Raw genomic sequence first — 18,647 nt, forward strand, 5'->3', positions numbered from 1 at the left:
CTACGTCGAAAAGCTATAACCATGACATAGAGGCAGACTAATTTAAAACATGTTTATGCAAAAAGCAAATTTCACGCTGAGAAAAGTTTTGTGCACGAGGCACAACACCCTAAGCTTTAATGTTACTCGTATTAAGTGCAAGGCCGAAACTACAACACCCAAAAAACAACAATTCGTATAACCTCTAAGGGCATACAACTTAACCGGCCTAACCTAACGAAAACATTAGAACACAGCACTCATTTCTTCACTGTAACATATCTCCGCAAGAGAAAACCAATGGAAATGTAAAACTAATTCCTAAACCATGCAAAATTATCCACTTTCTCTCAGGGAATATATAGCCACCAACATCAGAAAAGCCACTTGTTTGGAAATATTTGCTTTAAGTTAATTAATTTCGTGGAAGGTATTATTTTAAGCCTGCATACAAAACAAATATGCGCTCATAAGCACATCGTAATTACAATGTATTGTCTGTTGAATAAAATCTTGGCAAATTATGTCATATACTGCTACTATGAAGACGCTGTACAGAAATATTATGTTCAAGATACTCTGTAATACTCGCCCATGCTGGTTTATCGCATCCAGAATTGATCTTACGTCTTACTTTTAAAACTGTAAATCCAGTGTATTAGATCTTCCATCACCTAAATATTTAGTTTCTAAAGAGTTTCTAATGTCATTCCGACATTCTAGCAAATAAAATAGGTACAAACTACTCTACACATTATTGGAAATTTCCATGCTGCATATGATATGTAAAGTTGGCTTTGCGTTTTCTGTTTATTTCCAGTTATTTAACGATATATATATATATATATATATATATATATATATATATATATATATATATATATACACACACACACACACACACACACACACACACACTATGTGGAAGAAAGTCATTGGACACCACATGTCAGCGGATACCATCAGTTTTCTTGCAATCGATAGGAGGTCGGTCCGCCTTTGGCAGCGATAACAGCAGCCACTCGTCGTGGTAAACTGGCCACAAGGTTGTGTAGTACACCGAGTGAGATATTCCACCATTCCTCCTGCAGTGCAGGCACCAACCCTGGAAGTGTAGAAGGGCGAGGCGATCGCGACCTCAATCGGCGCTCCAGTTCGTCCCATAGATCTTCGATAGAGTTGAGGTCAGGACTCTGAGCAGTCCAATCCAGTCGGGTGACATTATTTTCTGCATACCACTCTATGGTAACCCTGGAAACATGACAAGTCGCATTATAGTCCTGGAACACACATTCTTCGTTTCCATAGTAACGCCACAACGTGGGGAGCATGGAGTTGTCGAGAATATATCGGTAGGACGCAGACGTCATGTGGCCATACACCGGTACCAGTGGACCCACGCCATGCCAGCTGAAAAAAAAAACAGAACATGATGCCGCCACCACCATATTTCACTATGGGCACTACACACTCAGGTAACAGACGTTCTCCGGGTAATCGCCATACCCACACTCTCCCATCTGATCGAAACAGTGTGAAGCGTGATTCATCGTTCCATAGGACTTTCCGCCATTGCTCCACTGTCCAGTTTCTCCGCTCTTTACACCAGCGTAGTATCTGCCGTTTATTGTTTTCTGTTATCAGGGGGTCGTGGGCAGCGGCTCGACCATGATAACCGAGCGCATGGGCCTCCTTGCGAAGTGTCTTGGTCGAAACAGTCAAATTGGTCACACTTTGAAACCCTTCTGCAATCGAATGCATCAGACGGGTCCTGTTTTTCCGAATCTTTCTCTTCAGCACTCTCCTGTCCCGGTCGTCCAATTTCGTGGGTCTTCCACTTCGTGGTGCATTGCTGCAGTGTCCCTTTTCCTTCCACTTCTTGATGACAAAGGCTACAGTTGATTTAGGGACCTGTCGGGCATCAGCTATGCTACGTATACTAATGCCTCCTATGGAGCAGCCTACTATGATCCCTCTTTCAAAGATGCTGAGTTCTTTCCTGTCCGTCATTTTATCAGCGAATGATCTGAGAAGCCTCTTGCTGCCGTATATATGCCCGTCTGTACTCTCTTTCCATGAGGAGTTCGTTTCAGAGTTGAAACCAAGGTGTCCAATGACTTTCTTCCACATAGTGTATATTAATGTATGTTTTCCACTTACATCGTAATGTCAATCTTCTGTCCAGATTTGGAAAGGGAAGAACATTTTACACGGATTCCCTTGTTTCTTTAAAAGTCAACATGAATTTTGCTATTCGCGCTCATGCTTTGTAGCTTGATCTTTAAGCCGGCGAGACAGCGTTGCCAAATTTCAGGACTCCGGCCCTATTAGAGCTGACTGTTGTTGGGCCCTACTCAAAAAATGTCTGATTACTAGGGCTCGGATAGTTATGCACTAAAAAAACGCAAAATATGCACTAGAAAGTGTAAAATATGCACTTTAAAAACCTGTCTCATTTATAAATTCTCTATATTACAAACTAGAAAGATTACATGCCAGACAATGAATATGCATTATTCTGAATGCTCATTCGCTACACAGATATTTTTCAATTAATATGGTTCTGCGTTAAATGAAACACAATACACTACAGATCAAGATCATGATTGCATTTGATGACATGTCTCAAATTCTCGAACTTGAAACTCCTTCTGTTTTCAGCTATAATAGTCTTCGCAAGATACAAGTGGACTGTATTTTAGGGCAACAAAGTCGGACACATCCACACGTTGTCCATTTGCGATAAGAAACTTACATGCGGCGTTGCCAGCTTAGTCGATTGTTGAGGTGAGAATGACGTACTTGCTAAATTTCATACAATCCAGGAAAAAGGAAAGAAGAAAGACAGAGAAAATATAAAGAAAAGAGAAGCTAGGAGAAGAAAAATATATACAGTATATGCTCGGTGTTGGTTGTGGGTACAAAAATATGCACATCAACTAATTTTCATACAAATATGCACCTGCATATGAAATATGCATTTTTAGTTAAAAATCCTTAAATATGCATTTGCATATGCAATATGCAAAATGCATAATTATCCGATCCCTACTGATTAAGCTCCTGCGCAGGACCCCTTGTATACAAGGCGAGAGCGTCAATCACGTTGCTGGAATATGAGGTGAGGAGTGAGGCTCAATTGATTTTTTTTTTTTTAATGAACTCTATCGCTATGGTTAGACTTGATTGACATGAAAAACACAATATGCTGATCAAGGCAGTAATTTATTTTATTATAAAACAAACTAAACGTAACGTTTCAACATTCTAGCAAGGTCTTCTTCAGACTCTGCACCAAGTACAAATGTAACGAGGTACAAAACAGGACGATATATATATACACAAACATTACTCCCCTCCAGACTATTAGAAAGTTGTTCTGGAACATTCTAGCTTTCTTTCTAGCTAACTTTCTAATAGTCTGGAGGGGAGTAATGTTTGTGTATATATATCGTCCTGTTTTGTACCTTGTTACATTTGTACTTGGTGCAGAGTCTGAAGAAGACCTTGCTAGAAGGTTGAAACGTTACGTTTAGTTTATGTTTTATAATGAAATAAATTACTGCCTTGGTCAGCATATTGTGTTTCTCATATCATGGAAACAAGGCTTAATGGTGTTTAATTGACATGTAGATTCAAATGCTTATCTTTAATGATAAAAATATTTACGAAGTTTGATTAACGGCAATAACCTCTATCATATCGCAAAGGGGTGTTTTTGGGAGGGGAAGTGATAAATTCTAGGGTCAACTGATAGTCAAAATGTTATTCTCTGTAAAACGAAAAGTACCTTTCGAGTGTCAAAAAAACGAAAGTCGTCAACTTTCGTTTTTAGTCATCACATACGCATTCATTAATTACGAATAAAATTCTCTACATCCAACTTGTATTGTTGTGAAAAATATTTGAATATTAAAGAAAGTCTTCTGAGGAAATGGTGTGAGCAGCCATGTAAATCGAAATAAACCTTTTGAATTACATACGTAGAATAGCGCGGGGTATTTTATTAGCTTTACACTTTATTCTAAAAGGAATATTGCTTCAAATAAAGTAACCTTACAAACACTGACACAAGTTCAGTGCCCAGAGGAAGTTCCAGATGGCCTTGGCTCGGATTTAGGCAGGATTGTCAAAGGTTTAGGAATCAGAATTGTTAAAAAGTCCAGGAATTTAAAAAAAAATCAATTCCGGTCCAGGAGAGAAAATCAGCAAGCGAGAATAGAATGGGTTCTGGACCGTAAAGAACCTGTGTAGTATTTCAATTCGGTCAAAAACTTTTTTTCGGATAAATTTAAATACGGTCCAGGAACCCTTTTTCAATTAAACAATACGCAACTTGGACCGAATTCAAATTGTCCGAGAAAAAGTTTCGGTCCTGCATCGGAACCTAATAGAACCCATTAGAATTTATGGGTACCTGGAGCTTTAACAACATTGGATTTAGGTAGGGATTAGATCCCCTTGCCCCCAGCCAGCTATGGGCATGGCGGTAAGAAAAATAGCATCTCAATTTTTTGAAAAAACAAGACATTTAAATGGAGTTATAAAAATACTCTGAAAAGCTCAAGACTTCCTTCTTTCTTGAAGCTATTAATTGTTTACTTCGCTTCCGGCAACTTTTGGCTCATCGCGAAGATGAATGATGAAATTGATGAAGGGACAATCATGCTCAGGCCGGGATTCGAACACGGGACCTCGTAGAGCTTTCTTCACAGATTTAAATTATACGCCAACTAAATGCCAAAAGAATGAAAAAGATAGATCAGGAGTCAGGATTACTGAAGAAGTTTCGTCATTCAAGAAACGGAAGTTACAAAAAAAGTCAGGAAGTGGTTAGCGGAAGTCGCGTACATAGACCTAAGGAAAGGAAATTAAACAAGATTGAGAAGCGTGTCAAGACAGTGGCGCCGCCTACCAGGAAAATATTGAATTATAAACAAAAGGAAGGTGTGGTTCGTGCCTGCCAACAATCAAGATGGAGTCTGACCCGATGCCCAATAATCATCTAAAAAGAACAACCAGGTGAGTGGTACGTAAATGGTAAAGAGGGATGGAGCGTGGTGCTATTCACATCACCTCCGCAAATGGCCGAGATTGTGAATGAGTGGGGCCCCATATCTACATCCCCCAAATACACCTTCACGGCTTACATATTTTGAGATATATTGCACGTTTTCAGTTTAGAGTACCTAAATATTTGTTACACAAAATCAAGCATTTGGCGCAATTTCTCTAGTTTTGATTGATTAATGAAGACATACATATATATTGGGAGCTTTATTTAAAATTATGACTTTTCCAAAATTTCAGTAATTTTGATCTGATTGTGCCAGGCTATTTTCTACGTTCAACTAATTATTTTTGCATATTTTCTAAATTTCAATACATTATTGTCATTTACAATTTATCACTTTTCGATGTTTTAGCAAATCATAATTTCATCACTTCAAAGTAACTTATTATAATAAAAACAGAGAAATGTATTTAGTATAATTACTTTTTTACAGTTAGGAACTTATATATTTATGTACATATTCCGCACGTTTTGGCAACATAACAATTTCAGCCATAATTGTAAGAGTTGTAATGGCTCCGGCATCTGACTAAATTCCTTCCGAACCTTAGTATCTATAGGTGAACCGAACTTTTGATTAAAGTGCTTCGGCATTTCTCGGAGCAACTTCCGATCTTTTACGACCACCAATACGATTGCTGTTCGGACGCTACACAATTGGGTAACCACACGGAACATTCCCCGAAACAAGCACGGAAACTAACGAAAGCACCCGAAGAGCTCGGTTGAAACCCTCATACGAGGTATAACTTTTGAAAAACCCTTATCAACATCTGTTTTTCTCCTTGTCAGCTCTGTGTCTGGAACCTCCACGGCTACGTCACGCGCGGGGAACATTGAAAAGGGGAAGCAAATAGAGTTGGACTTCAGCGAAGTATCCAGGCCTCACATCATCTTCAAATATGTGGAGGTGGTAAGTAACGGCGCTCAATACGTAAGTGCAACTACTTTAATATGCGATTATTAATATTATTAGTAGAAGTAGAACTCGTGTCAATTCATTTGTGGTTGGCGTTCCGGCTATTGACTGTAACCACTTTAAGCACTGGAAAATACACTCCTCACAAAAAGTTTGTAATGTTACATTAGACATTAGGTGATAGGTACAGACTTGAAATGCAACAACACATGGTATATGGCTGGACGCTCTTGTGTTTTCGCCGGCATATGGCACCGTGCCTATCACCTATTGCCTAATATAAAAATATTCTAAACTTGTTGTGCCTAATATAACAATATTCCAAAATTTTTGTGAGGAGTGCATTATATAAAGAGTTTATCTTCAAATGAACTGGAAAAAATTCATCTTACTGGAAAGTCGTCACATATTCTTCAAATTACCAAGGATGGGCATAACTAGAGTGCGAGTCAAATCTACTGCATATGGCAATAGCCAATAGCAGCGAACTGCAGCGGTGCCATGTCGAAATCTCACACGGAGAAGAGACAGCGTGGTTGAGCGAAACGCCTTGTCAATGAACTAGGCAACGCCGCACGTCTGTGATTCGCTGGTGCTGTTCAGCCTTTCAACGCCATATGCAGGAGATTTGACGCGCACTCTAGCTGACAGTTTTAAAACAGCAGAAATACGAAGAACACGTCATGAGAGTATATTACGTAAATGGAATGAATTCTATGCTTCTTGGAGATTAATTCAAACAGCACAACCACGCCCAAACTGATACAAACTAAGAGTAATGTATCTCAAGTGGTTATCTTGTAATGCTACATAGTATTGGAGTATTTTTCCTAAATGTAACATCACACGCTTCAAGCAATCCTTCCCAATACTATCAACTGCTAGCTCGATAAGACTCAGATACTATGTTGCATCACTAAATGACCAGTTGAAACACACTATTTTGGTTAGTATCAGTTTGTGTGTATGTTTGTGTTGTTTGAATGAATCCCCAAGAACTGTCTCTTGAATGAATCCACAAGAACTGTCTCTTGAACTAATAGCCAAGAACTGTCTCTTGAACTAATAGCCAAGAACTGTCTCTTGAACTAATAGCCAAGAACTGTCCCTTGAATGAACCCCAAGAACTGTCCCTTGAACTAATCTCCATGAACTGTCCCTTGAACTAATCTCCATGAACTGTCCCTTGAACTAATCCCCAAGAACTGTCCCTTGAACTAATCCCCAAGAACTGTCCCTTGAACTAATCCCCAAGAACTGTCCCTTGAACTAATCTCCAAGAACTGTCCCTTGAACTAATCTCCAAGAACTGTCCCTTGAACTAATCTCCAAGAACTGTCCCTTGAACTAATCTCCAAGAACTGTCCCTTGAACTAATCTCCAAGAACTGTCTCTTGAACTAATCCCCCAAGAACTGTCCCTTGAATTAATCCCCGAAGAAGTGTCCCTTGAATTAATCCCCGAAGAAGTGTCTCTTGAATTGATCTCCAAGAAGTGTAGAATTTATTCCATTTACATAACATGCTCTAGTGAGACGTGTTTGTTTCACTCAACACAAAATACAAAGACTTACTGACCAAACTGACAAATTACAGATGAAAAGAACTGACTTTTAGTGGCATTACTGACCATTTTCCACCCCAGCGGGACACTCACAAAGGATCGCCATGATTCGAACATGGGACCATCGTTGACGAGATCATGAATCCAGCACTCAACTTGCACGGCCGCCGAGGCAATAGGATGCTATCGAGCAGTATCGTTTATATACAGGGTGGTGCAAAATTCCGTTTACAACGCGGAGTAGGAGAATCGCCAAGTGAAATGAAGACGAAAATGTAAATGGAATTTTGTCGAATGACGCACCGTGTCAGAGCTAGAGGATGCCGAAATCGTGTGAAAATGGACTTCACACCTCCATATGCCGACAAATAGTACTCATAAAGAAGATGCGGCACGATATCCCCAAAGACAACACACCTGGGCTAGCGAATGATGCACAAATCGCTTGTCGAAAATGAATGCGACAGGGATTCCCCACAAGAAGTGAGGGATTCCCGGGAATAGGTATGTCCGACATGGAACGCAGGTATCGAATGGGGGTACAAAGGGAAATGACGGAGGTCACAGCACATGAAGAACATTTCGCCAGGAAGTGTCCGAAAAGCAGGCTGCAGAAGAGGATTCCCCAGAGAAGAGGGGGGACAGACAACATGTGCAAGAGGTGTATGATGACACACACGTACACAAGTAGTATTCTTTATTGGCTGTGGAAATGACATACGGCACATATCACAGACGTTGCTGAAAATGTCCGCCAGCCACATCTACACACAGACGGCATCGGCGTAGCAGGGACGCTCTGGTATGCTGAAATACGTTGGGCATGTCAGTGATCATTCCAGCAGCGACGGTAACTCGAGCAACGAGGTCCTCCACACTTTCCACCGGGGTTTCGTAGACCAGACTCTTCATTTTGCCCCACAAGAAGAAATCTAGCATTGTGAGGTCGGTTGAGCGAGGTGACCACAGAACAGGTCCACGCCTACCAATCCATCTATCACCGTATGTATCGTTGAGTACAGCTCTGGCTCGGCGGTCAAAATGTGCAGGGGCACCATCACGTTGATACCATACATCTTGCCTAATTGCAAGGGGTACATTTTTCAACAGTTCAGGTAGAACTTCCCGTAGGAACACACAATAGTTCCCACCGGACAAAGTATTAGGCAACACGTACGGACCTATCAGGTTGTCTCCGACAATGCCACACCACACATTCACTGCGAACCGTCGCTGAAAATGACGCTCAATGATTGCATGCGGGTTTTGCATATCCCACACGTGACTATTATGGTTATTGAAGACGCTTTCTCTGGTGAATAGTGCCTCGTCGGTCCACAACATTGCATTTGGAAAATTGGGGTTTGCAAGGGTTTGTTGCAAATACCACTGACAAAAAAATCAAGGCGTAGGGGAAAGTCCATCGGCTGCAGGTGTTGCACCCTCTGCACTTTGTATGGGTGCATACCTTCATCGTGCAGCACGCGTAACACATTGGTATGGTGCGTGTGTCGCACATGGGCAATGGCACGGGTGCTGGTGCCTGGCATCTCCCGTATCCTGTCCAACACTTCTTCCTCAAATTTGGACACTGTGTGGTCTGCCACGATCCCACACCCTAGGTCGTACAGATCCAGTTTCACGTAAACGAGCATCCATCTGTTGAAACAGGACATGTGATGGTAGGCGCCGATTTGGAAATCGTTCGCGATACACACGCCTTGCCTGATGGCTGTTTTGGTGTGTCTCACCGTAAACGAGATGCATATCGGCAAGCTCGTTGGTGGTGTATGTCGCCATTGTCAGGCTCACAAAGGAGCACACGAATACGTACGAAACTAACTTGTGATGTACCGTTCACGACTACAGCACTGAACACTCCACACAGGTGTCCACCCCGTACACACAACACAGATGGTACGCACTACGTACTTCCTAGCGTTGTACACGGAATTTTGCACCACCCTAATAATCATTGTACTGTCATAATCGAATACAGCTGACTACTTAATTAATTGATCAGCCCAAGAAATGATGACTTAAAATTGCTCCGCTATATTATAGGGCAGTGTCCGAATCAGGCAGGTACCGTAACGTCATAGTCCGAATCCGCAGCTTAGATGGATTTGGAGGAGAGAGGTAGAAGGAGCGACAACCCGTCGTAGAGCTGCACTCAGCAGCCATTTTGTAACATTCGCTTTGTTAAGTCCAGCTTTAGACGAAAGCATTCTCTAACATTTTTGCTAGCATAAATGCTACGTAAATACTTCCAAAATCTCATAGCATATAATACTTTGCACGGAAGCATTTCAAGTAAAATTTCGGTAAGATTTTGCGATTACAATGTATAATATATACAGCACGAAAGGCACGTCGAGTTACACCATCTATGGTGAGTTCACGTTGTTTACAATAGAAACCTCTACAAATATTTTTCCATACGTGTAAAGGTAATGATATAAAGCATGTATTTAAGCAAAGCCATTGATTTGAACCTAAACCATTTAATACTAAACGTTATTCCTCTCGGTTGAGTAGTTAGCGTGTTTTAAAAATGTGAAGTGATACATTGTTTACATCTCACGCGGCCGCCATTACAACTTCACTCGCGACCTCTAGGTCGCTTCTGATTGGTTACGCTACGGAAATAGAATCAATCATATCCTTGAGATATAGCACAAGGTAACATTTAGGTCATAGCATAAATGTTAAGAAAAATGCTTTCGTCTAAAGCGGGCATAAGTTACGTTAATTGAATAAATGATCTAAAACTACATGCTACTAAGCACCATAACACTGCATTTAGAAAAATTGTAAAGAAGAAATTCCATGTCACGTTTTAGAGGTGGAAAGCACTGTGGTTGCTGGATGGCGTTTTCCTCCTGCTTCAGTTTTATGTGCCTGCAACCCAGAGCGCGGTGAGTGACGTTCGAACTGACACCTGGCGGAAAAAGTGACAACTGAACTAGTCGGGAGCCTTTCGATTCGAACGACTTCGACGGCATCTACGACAAAGGACGCAACGGCGCGTTTGGGGATTCGGACACGGCCCCAATGGAAACTGTATAGATAAAACTTTAAATAACACTATACTAATGCATATTGTGATTCATAATCTCTCCTCTTCATCTCAGCTCGTGGCCATCATCTGCGCAGGTCTCTACTCAGAGGGACGGAACATAGTGACCAACTCCATCACGTCCCAGCTGCTTCCGTTCATCGCCTGCTCCAACTTCATCATCATCACTTCGGTTATCATCCTGAGCTACATCCTTGGACAGAAGGTCCCTGATTTGGTGGTAAGGAAGGCCGAAACTTCTATCATCATATAGGTTAAGAACGTTACCTCTTGGTAAGAAGTTTCTTTGTTTTAAAATTAAGATTCTGGTTCGGGGAACAGCTGGGTGGTTCTGAGCATGTGTGAGGCTATAGATGCACGTTGAGTTTGAGGTTCAATTTTTAAGTCCACTTTTATGCACAGACAGGCTAATCGGGACTGGACCTACGTTTTAAAGTAGGTTCCGAACAACTATGTGCGTCCACCTGGACCCCTTGATTAAAAAACTATAATTTTAACAGTAGATGCACGCCGTGAGCACCCCATTAGTATGGTTCATTTAATTAAGAAAAACATCATTTTGAAAGCAGATAACTGAAATAAGAGTCCTGTTAATATTTGAGCAGAAGTATCAGAGGAAAAATCAGCCCGATCGAAAAATTAAGTGAAAGGAAGCTTTCAGACCGAAGCGACAAGCTTCACGTCTTGCTTGCAAGCGAACCCTCCGTAATAAATGCAACTTCTCAAACCGAAGCGACATGACACGTGTGCTTGTCGCTCGGGCTGAACCGTTTTCTCAACGGTGTGCATCGGGTCGCATCGATCTGTTTGTTTGAATTGTTGGTTTAAGTCCACTTTATGCACAGAAAGGCTAATCGGGACTGAACCTACAGTTTAAAGTGGGATCCGAACCACTGTGCCTCCATGGTTACAAGGCAACGACGTTACCATTACGCCATCGGGATGACCCTTGTCGATCTGTTGTTCACGCATGCGCGGTGAGTGCTTGTTTACAGACTGAAAAAGGTCGTGTTGCTTGTCGCTTCGATGTTAAGCTCCGCTGTCGCCTGCGTTATGTCGCTTCGTTCTGAAATCTCCTATAGCGACAAGCAACACAGGCTTCTTCAGTGTATGGGAGACTTCAGACCGAAGCGACACGGAACACATGTTGCTCAAGAGCGAGTCAATCAAGAGCAAAGTTTCACATCGTATCGGCTTCACACGACACAAAACCTGCGCTCGATTGGTGAAAGCCTCAAGTGCAGTGATCGAATTGAGCCGGTATGGCATACCGGTAGTAAATTAAGATGCCAAGAACCATACCGGCAGTAAATACGTTAACAACCGGCTGGCTTTGAAGTCCACGGAGCGCGCCCACCAGTTGCAACAATCACATTCAACGCACAGTGTTGCCAGACATCTACTCTACGCCACCTTGTCCCTTCGCGCACAAGCACCTTCCCACGGTCTCCACATTGAAGTTGCAAAGTACGGCAACAGCGTATCCGCAGTCATGTGACTGAGACTCCACGTGGAGTAGACGAGCAGAGTGACAGCTGCGCCCATTGGCTGAAGGTTCAGTGTCATTGGACGAAAACAACTCGCCCGCTATTTATCCCCACCCACGTTTGTGGCGGCGGCTTTCTTCAGTTCTTCGACGTTAACGAAGTAAAAAAGCGCTTCGCGGGCTAACAGCAGACGTCGCTCGCACACTGTTGCCGAAACTCTCGTGTCGTCTGCTCCTCAGCCGAACAAACAGGCCGAGGTAGCAAGAGGCAGAGGTCACTCACCCTTCCAGAAGGGTGCAGCAGCGCGCTAGCTGTGGCAACCGGGCTAGCTCATTCGCGGATCTGGTTGGTTCTCGCAGACACACCCCCATATTGTCCTCTGATGCAAGCCCGCGAAGCGATCTTTTTAAGCCCTCATGGCGTATAGGCAATGGTCAACAATGTATACTCGCTCATTTCTCTTTCTTGCACGTTTGAGTTGTACCGTAAAACCAGGTACAGAAACGCAACAATAGCGTCTGCAATTTAAATAGTAATTTAAATAAGTGCTGATAATGTAAAGTTCGCTTTTTGTTTAGGAGAATTAAAATTATAGCATTAACTGTGTGTCCTTTCAAATTATTTGGTTTGATTGATCAAAATTATTTAAAATGTTATACGCAAAAATGTAGTCTCGTGGTTTGTTAGTTTACTTATTGTAACTGCGCACGCGCATAAACAATATGTGGAAGAAAGTATTTATGCTTCAAATAAATCAATGTATAAAGGTTTTTTTCTCAAAAGAGAGCAACAAGACATCTAGAATTTCGCAAGGACGTGCAGAAGTTTAGCTGCAAATTTGGAAAAAACTACTTTTGCGGACATTCATACATAATAAATGTATTATTTAAGACATCACACACACAAAATAAATGATTGTGTCAAAAGACAGGTCTGAGCATACCGGCAGTAATATATTTTCAATTCGGCCACTGCTCGCGTATCGCTTGTCACTTCGGTGTGAAATCTCCCTAAAGTAAAACTTTCACCGCGCATGTGCAAACACGATACGATGCACGGTATTGAGAAAACTGCTCAATGCGAGCGACGTGTGTTGCTTGTAGTTTTAGGCGCGGGCTTTCTCCGCGGATTCAGACAAGAGTAGTATACAGTAAAACCTCGTTAACCCAGACTAATGGGGGATAAGTTGGCCGCTTTAACTGAAATAACCTAAAAGAACAGTAGAAAGTGCATTAAAACTCCGTTTATAGCAACAAAACACGTTTATCATGATTAGAGCCCGGAAGTTTGGCAAAATGCCTCTTTTTATCTACTGCATATATTGATATTTTTTTTTCCGGATATACGTTTCTTATGTTGTTTCGAATGTTTTGGAAGCCTTTTCATTTTGCCTATTTTGCCTATTTGGGACCCCACTGCCTATTTTTAATTATAATGCCTTTTTTTGCCTTTTTAAATGAAATTTGACATTTTTTTTAAAAAAAATGTGTATATATATTATTTTTCTCCCTAAAAACGTTGTTGGCATTTATTTTTCTTCCGTTTATTATGTGAATAATTTTCGCCTTATTTAAGTAATATTGAACTCACGCATGTTTCAACATTGCTGAAGGAGAAAAGTGTGAGAAAAAAGTATTTCATGCTCAGTTAGGATATTGCCTTTCGGTTAACATTTCTTGTGCATGATTGACTGCTGAAGTGGAGAGGTTGATTTCGAACAGAAAGAAAATATTTCTGAAATCTCCCTCTCGAACCCGAAAATTTCAGTTGCGATTGAGCTTAGTTTACCTCAGCAACCAGTCTTGACGAGATGGGGAACCTGGATATCAGCAGCTATATATTATGCTAACAACCTTCAAAAAATCAGTGAGGTGAGCGATGCTCTTCCAGAAAATGAAGCGGCTTCAATTCGTGAAGTGAAAAAACTCCTGTGCTATTCAAGTTTACTTTTGCACATTATGGTGCATTGCCAGAGACAATTACAATTATAGCATCCATGAAAATCTTCGAGGAATCTATGCAGCAGATGATGGAAGTGCCAGGAGAAAAGGGGTGAGCTGTTGCGGAAAAGTGCTAACGGGTAGTGAGTGCAAATGAGGACTTGAAACAATTGAAAACAATGTGATATTCTAAAAGGTGAAAATGCTGTTACCAAAATGAGTCCAGCTACATTAGCTTGTTATATGTATGCTCCAATAACTTCTATCGAAGTAGAAAGATCATTTTCTATTATGAAAAACATTCTCTCTGACAGACGACTATCAATGAATGTTGAGAACTTAAAAAGCACCTTGTAGTTATGTGCAATCAAGACGGAGAAAATTGAAATGCTCTTCCCAATTTAGATTTTAACATTTTGCCAGAAATTATAGATAAAAGTAAGCGACTTCTAAATGTGCCTTTTTTCGGTTTATTTTGCCTTTTTTTTTCATTTTTAGTGCCTATTTACCACATTATAAATGCCTTTTTGCCTGCCTATTTTAACGAAAATAAATGCCTGAACTTCCGGGCTCTAATCATGATGTATAAAGGGCAAAGGCCTAAATACACTATACAGTACAGTACAAAGTCTGCGGGAAACAGAATTTCAGCAGTGGCTGACTGCCTTTTCTTTGGGAAGTTCTCTTGTTGACTTCTAGCCAGATTTAAAACCTTGTATTCTGCTTTTTTTTTTCCCTCTTGCCTGTCCAGATTAAGCCAAGTCCGGCTTATCGGGATCCGGATTAACGAGATTTTACTGTACTTGGAATAAAATACATATATCTACGAACTTTCAAACTGCAACTCATTAAAGTATTTCCACCTGCAGGTTCGCATCTTCAACATAATAGGCTCTATCCTGTTCCTGGTGTCTGGAATGGTGAGCATTCACATATGGTCCGTTTACACGAAGGTGAACCCTGACGTCACAGATCTTCAAGAGAACATGCAGCTAGCGCAAGGGATACTCAGCATATTCAACGGCTGCGTCTACTTCGCCGATTTCTACATCAGCCTGCGCACCACTCTAAGGAATTTGTGATGTAAGAGAAAGCGGAAAAATAAAGGAGTTATTTGTAAATTATTTAATAAAAAGTCGTAAATGGGGTATTACAATAAAAAAGTTTCCACGTAAATAACAAAATGAATTAATATGGAAATTATCGTTTATAATTGCATTAACGTTTAGATCTTTGTGAATGTACATAATTTGCACAAATAAAAGTTAATAGCATCTGCAGCCTATATGCTTCGCAGACAAATGAAAGCTTTAAAAAAATGCTACATTTTTAAAGCGTCACACGTAACGCACTTTTGTTAATGCTTTTCATGAACTCAACCTATGCCATCGTACTAATCTTTTTTTTATTATTTGTTAGCATACACGTTAAAGTACGTTATATAATTCTATGAATTCAGTTCATTATGAATATTTTAACCCAATCTCATGTCCAGAACCGTAAATTTTGTGGTTCACAATATTCGAGACTTGACCGAGGGTGCAGCGGGGCAATTATCTCCACTGATGGCCGTGTGCACGAACAAATATCAAATTTTAAACTCTGATCAGGAAAGGATCACTGGAAAATTCCATTGCACGAAGACGGTTCAACACTTGATCTAGGAACATCAAAACGAGTTTATCTTCTGATCGGCCATTCGCCACCGTTTTGATGGCTGATCCTGGTTCACGATACTGACGCTTCGACTGCAGGCAGTTGTTTCTTGAATATAAAAAGAGCGGAAAGTGATATCGTGAGCGTGCAAACGCTAGAGATGTTGGATGTACAATGCTGATAATTGGAGAACTGTTGTAAACTATAAACTGCCAAAATAATAATAATAATTTGTGGTTCTGTGGTGTAAAGTCGTAATGTTTCTAAATACTCTACTTTCTATCCCAGTAAACAAAACATATATAAATGTCATATATTACATGCAAGTGCAAGGTAAATTAGAACACAGCAATATTACGATATTGCTACATGGTGTTCGAAATATGATTGTATAAATTTACGAAAATACATGTTACGGGCTATTTGCACGACACGACAATATAAATATATAAGAATTAAGAAATGAAAAATTCAAATACTTACCACAGTACAGTAATAAATAATAATATATCTTTATTGAGCGGGCGAGGTTCAGCGTACGCTGTTCTCTCAAAATCGAATGCATTTCGTAAGGCATTAAAGTCCCGTAGAAGAAGGTTCCATGCTTTCTCCTCCTCCTTTTGTGTTGTGCCGTCAGTTCTCTTTTTATATTTTTTTTACACAGTACTACATCCTTGTACACGTTGACAAGGTTGATTTGTACATCTCTCAAATTCAGAGAAGTTTGCAGCCGACGCGTATACGCTGGAAAGTTAAGGCCTCCTAAACTTTTGGGTGCGTATCATCCGAAGCTCCCAAATACTGTCGAATTTCTACGTTGCGTGCACAATTTAATGACTTCGACGTAATCTTACGATTGTGTATGGGCCGCTTAGCATGTCATGCTGGTATGCCCCAAATGTGTACCAAGACCAAGGGCATTTTAACTGCGCACTAGACCACGAGATGGTGGTGTGGGGGTTCACACCTACGCAGCTTTCAGACCTAGGCGACACGCGATACGGTGGTTTCACGTTCAAGCGACAAAGGACAGTGTGTAAAATCAGGCCGAGGTGACACGAAGCATGCTGGTGAGGAAACTGCCCAGTCCGAGTGATACGCAAGTGACATGATCTGATTGTTGTCATTTAGCGTCGCTTTTCTGTCATTTTTGGCTAATCGCGACGATGAGGATGAATGATATGATGAAATTGACGGGACACTCACAAGACTAAAGCTGTGATTCGAACCCAAAATCCCCGATGCAGGGTTGTTAAAGGTCAAGGAATTTTAAATAAATTCGATTCCGGTCCAGGAGAGAAAATCAGTAAGCGTAAATGGGTTCTGGACCATAAAGAATCTTTTTATCTGTAAAGTATTTCAATTCGGTCCAGGAACCTTTTTTCGGCTCGATTTAAATTCGGTCCAGGAACCTTTTTTCCGACTCGATTTAAATTCGGTCCAGGAACATTTTTTTCCGACTCGATTTAAATTCGGTCCAGGAACCTTTTTTTTCCGGCTCAATTTAAATTCGGTCCAGTAACCTTTTTTCGGCTCAATTTAAATTCGGTCCAGGAACCTTTTTTTCGGCTCAATTTAAATTCGGTCCAGGAACCTTTTTTCGGCTCAATTTAAATTCGGTCCAGGAACCTTTTTTCGGCTCAATTTAAATTCGGTCCAGGAACCTTTTTTCGGCTCAATTTAAATTCGGTCCAGGAACATTTTTTCCGGCTCAATTTAAATTCGGTCCAGGAACCTTTTTTCCAATGAAACAATACGCAACTTGGACCGAATTTAAATTGTGCGAGAAAACAGGTTCCGGTCCTGCATCGGAACCCAATAGAACCCATTAGAATTTATGGGTCCCTGGACTTTTAACAATCCTGCCCCGATGCCGTAGGGCGCTCGTCATGTTACTTCAGTACGAAAGGTTGCATTTATTTCTAAAGGTCGGCTTCCAAGTAACAAAAGTCGCGTGTCGCTTCGATGAGGAAGATTGCGAAGACAGCATTTAGCGACTGATTGTATAACATTTAGGCGGCTAAATTTTTGATAATCCGCCCCAAAAAAAACTATTAAAAGTAGTGTGAATGAATTAAACATTTATTTTACTTCGCTTTTCTGCCACTTTCGGCTAATTGCGAAGATCGGGATGAGTGGTGGTAAGATGAAGTAGATAAACGGACGACATAACGCCAACTGGCAGCGAGTTCAGGCGCCAGGGCCCCGTTGGCCTGCAAGTTTGCTTTTACACGTGAGATTAACTTTTGGATGCCTGCGAAGGTCACCTGCTTACAACGCTTGGAGAATGTACCGCGTGCCCACAAAACATTCCGTGATTATAAAAGACCACAAAATTTCAATTATGTATATTACGAAATTTATACCCATACCGTTCGAAAGAACAGCTCAAAGAATTTTAGCGGATGTGTAATTGTTGGCGTTAACTACAACAATAGATGGCATAACAATAAAAGAATGAAAAAAGGAAAAACAGCCAAAAGTAGCAGAAAAACACATTTTAGGATGCAAGACAAAAGTTAATGAAGATAATCATGGATCCCACTGTACAATGCTGTATGAATGAGTGTCGCAAAGAAGCTTCAAATAATAATAAGAAGAAGAAGAAACGTAATGGTGGACAAGAGAGAACACACCAAAAGATGTTTCGATTGTTAATGGCATTGTTGTTAGAAGCAAATTGTTACTTGATGTTTAGGTTTGTACAGTGGGATCCATGAGTATTACGGTGCAAATTGTCCATGTCTATTTTCGTTAATTTTCTCTTACATCCTGTGTTTTTCTGCTACTTTTGGCTAATTATTTTCCTTGTTTTCATTATTATATTCTATTGTTGTAGTTAACGCCAACAATTACACATCCGCTAAAATGTTTTGAACTGTTCTTTCGAATGTTATCGGTATACATTTCGTAATATGCATAATTAAAATGTTGTGCTCGTTTATAATCA

At 40.7% G+C, this 18,647-nt stretch overlaps 2 protein-coding genes across 3 annotated transcripts in view; one reads left to right on the forward strand and one right to left on the reverse strand.

Annotated features, from left to right (window-relative positions):
* Nucleotides 1-18,647, reverse strand: part of Adsl (adenylosuccinate lyase) — a 521,028-nt gene that overhangs the window by 435,532 nt on the left and 66,849 nt on the right. The window lies entirely within an intron of this gene.
* Nucleotides 1,308-15,229, forward strand: LOC145978236 (uncharacterized). 2 transcript variants are annotated; one of them, XM_083110714.1, is made up of 4 exons: nucleotides 1,308-1,454; nucleotides 5,846-5,966; nucleotides 10,670-10,834; nucleotides 14,911-15,229. In XM_083110714.1, the coding sequence occupies exons 1-4, from the start codon at nucleotides 1,348-1,350 to the stop codon at nucleotides 15,121-15,123; spliced, it is 606 nt and encodes a 201-aa protein (XP_082966840.1). In that variant the 5' UTR covers nucleotides 1,308-1,347; the 3' UTR covers nucleotides 15,124-15,229. The 2 variants fall into 2 exon arrangements, with proteins under 2 accessions (XP_082966840.1, XP_082966841.1); XM_083110715.1 differs by lacking the exon at nucleotides 1,308-1,454 and adding an exon at nucleotides 4,934-5,001.

This window comes from Lepisma saccharinum, chromosome 24 (assembly GCF_977018435.1).
Source record: "Lepisma saccharinum chromosome 24, izLepSacc3.1, whole genome shotgun sequence".
Taxonomy (NCBI): domain Eukaryota; kingdom Metazoa; phylum Arthropoda; class Insecta; order Zygentoma; family Lepismatidae; genus Lepisma; species Lepisma saccharinum.

What these genes read in the sequence shown, in the direction of transcription:
- LOC145978236 (XM_083110714.1), top strand. Translation starts at nt 1,348, where the DNA reads ATGTGGCCATACACCGGTACCAGTGGACCCACGCCATGCCAGCTGAAA. An exon ending in TCTTCAAATATGTGGAGGTG is followed by an intron (nt 5,967 to 10,669) that starts GTAAGTAACGGC and finishes TCTTCATCTCAG; the next exon opens with CTCGTGGCCATCATCTGCGC. An exon ending in AGAAGGTCCCTGATTTGGTG is followed by an intron (nt 10,835 to 14,910) that starts GTAAGGAAGGCC and finishes TTCCACCTGCAG; the next exon opens with GTTCGCATCTTCAACATAAT.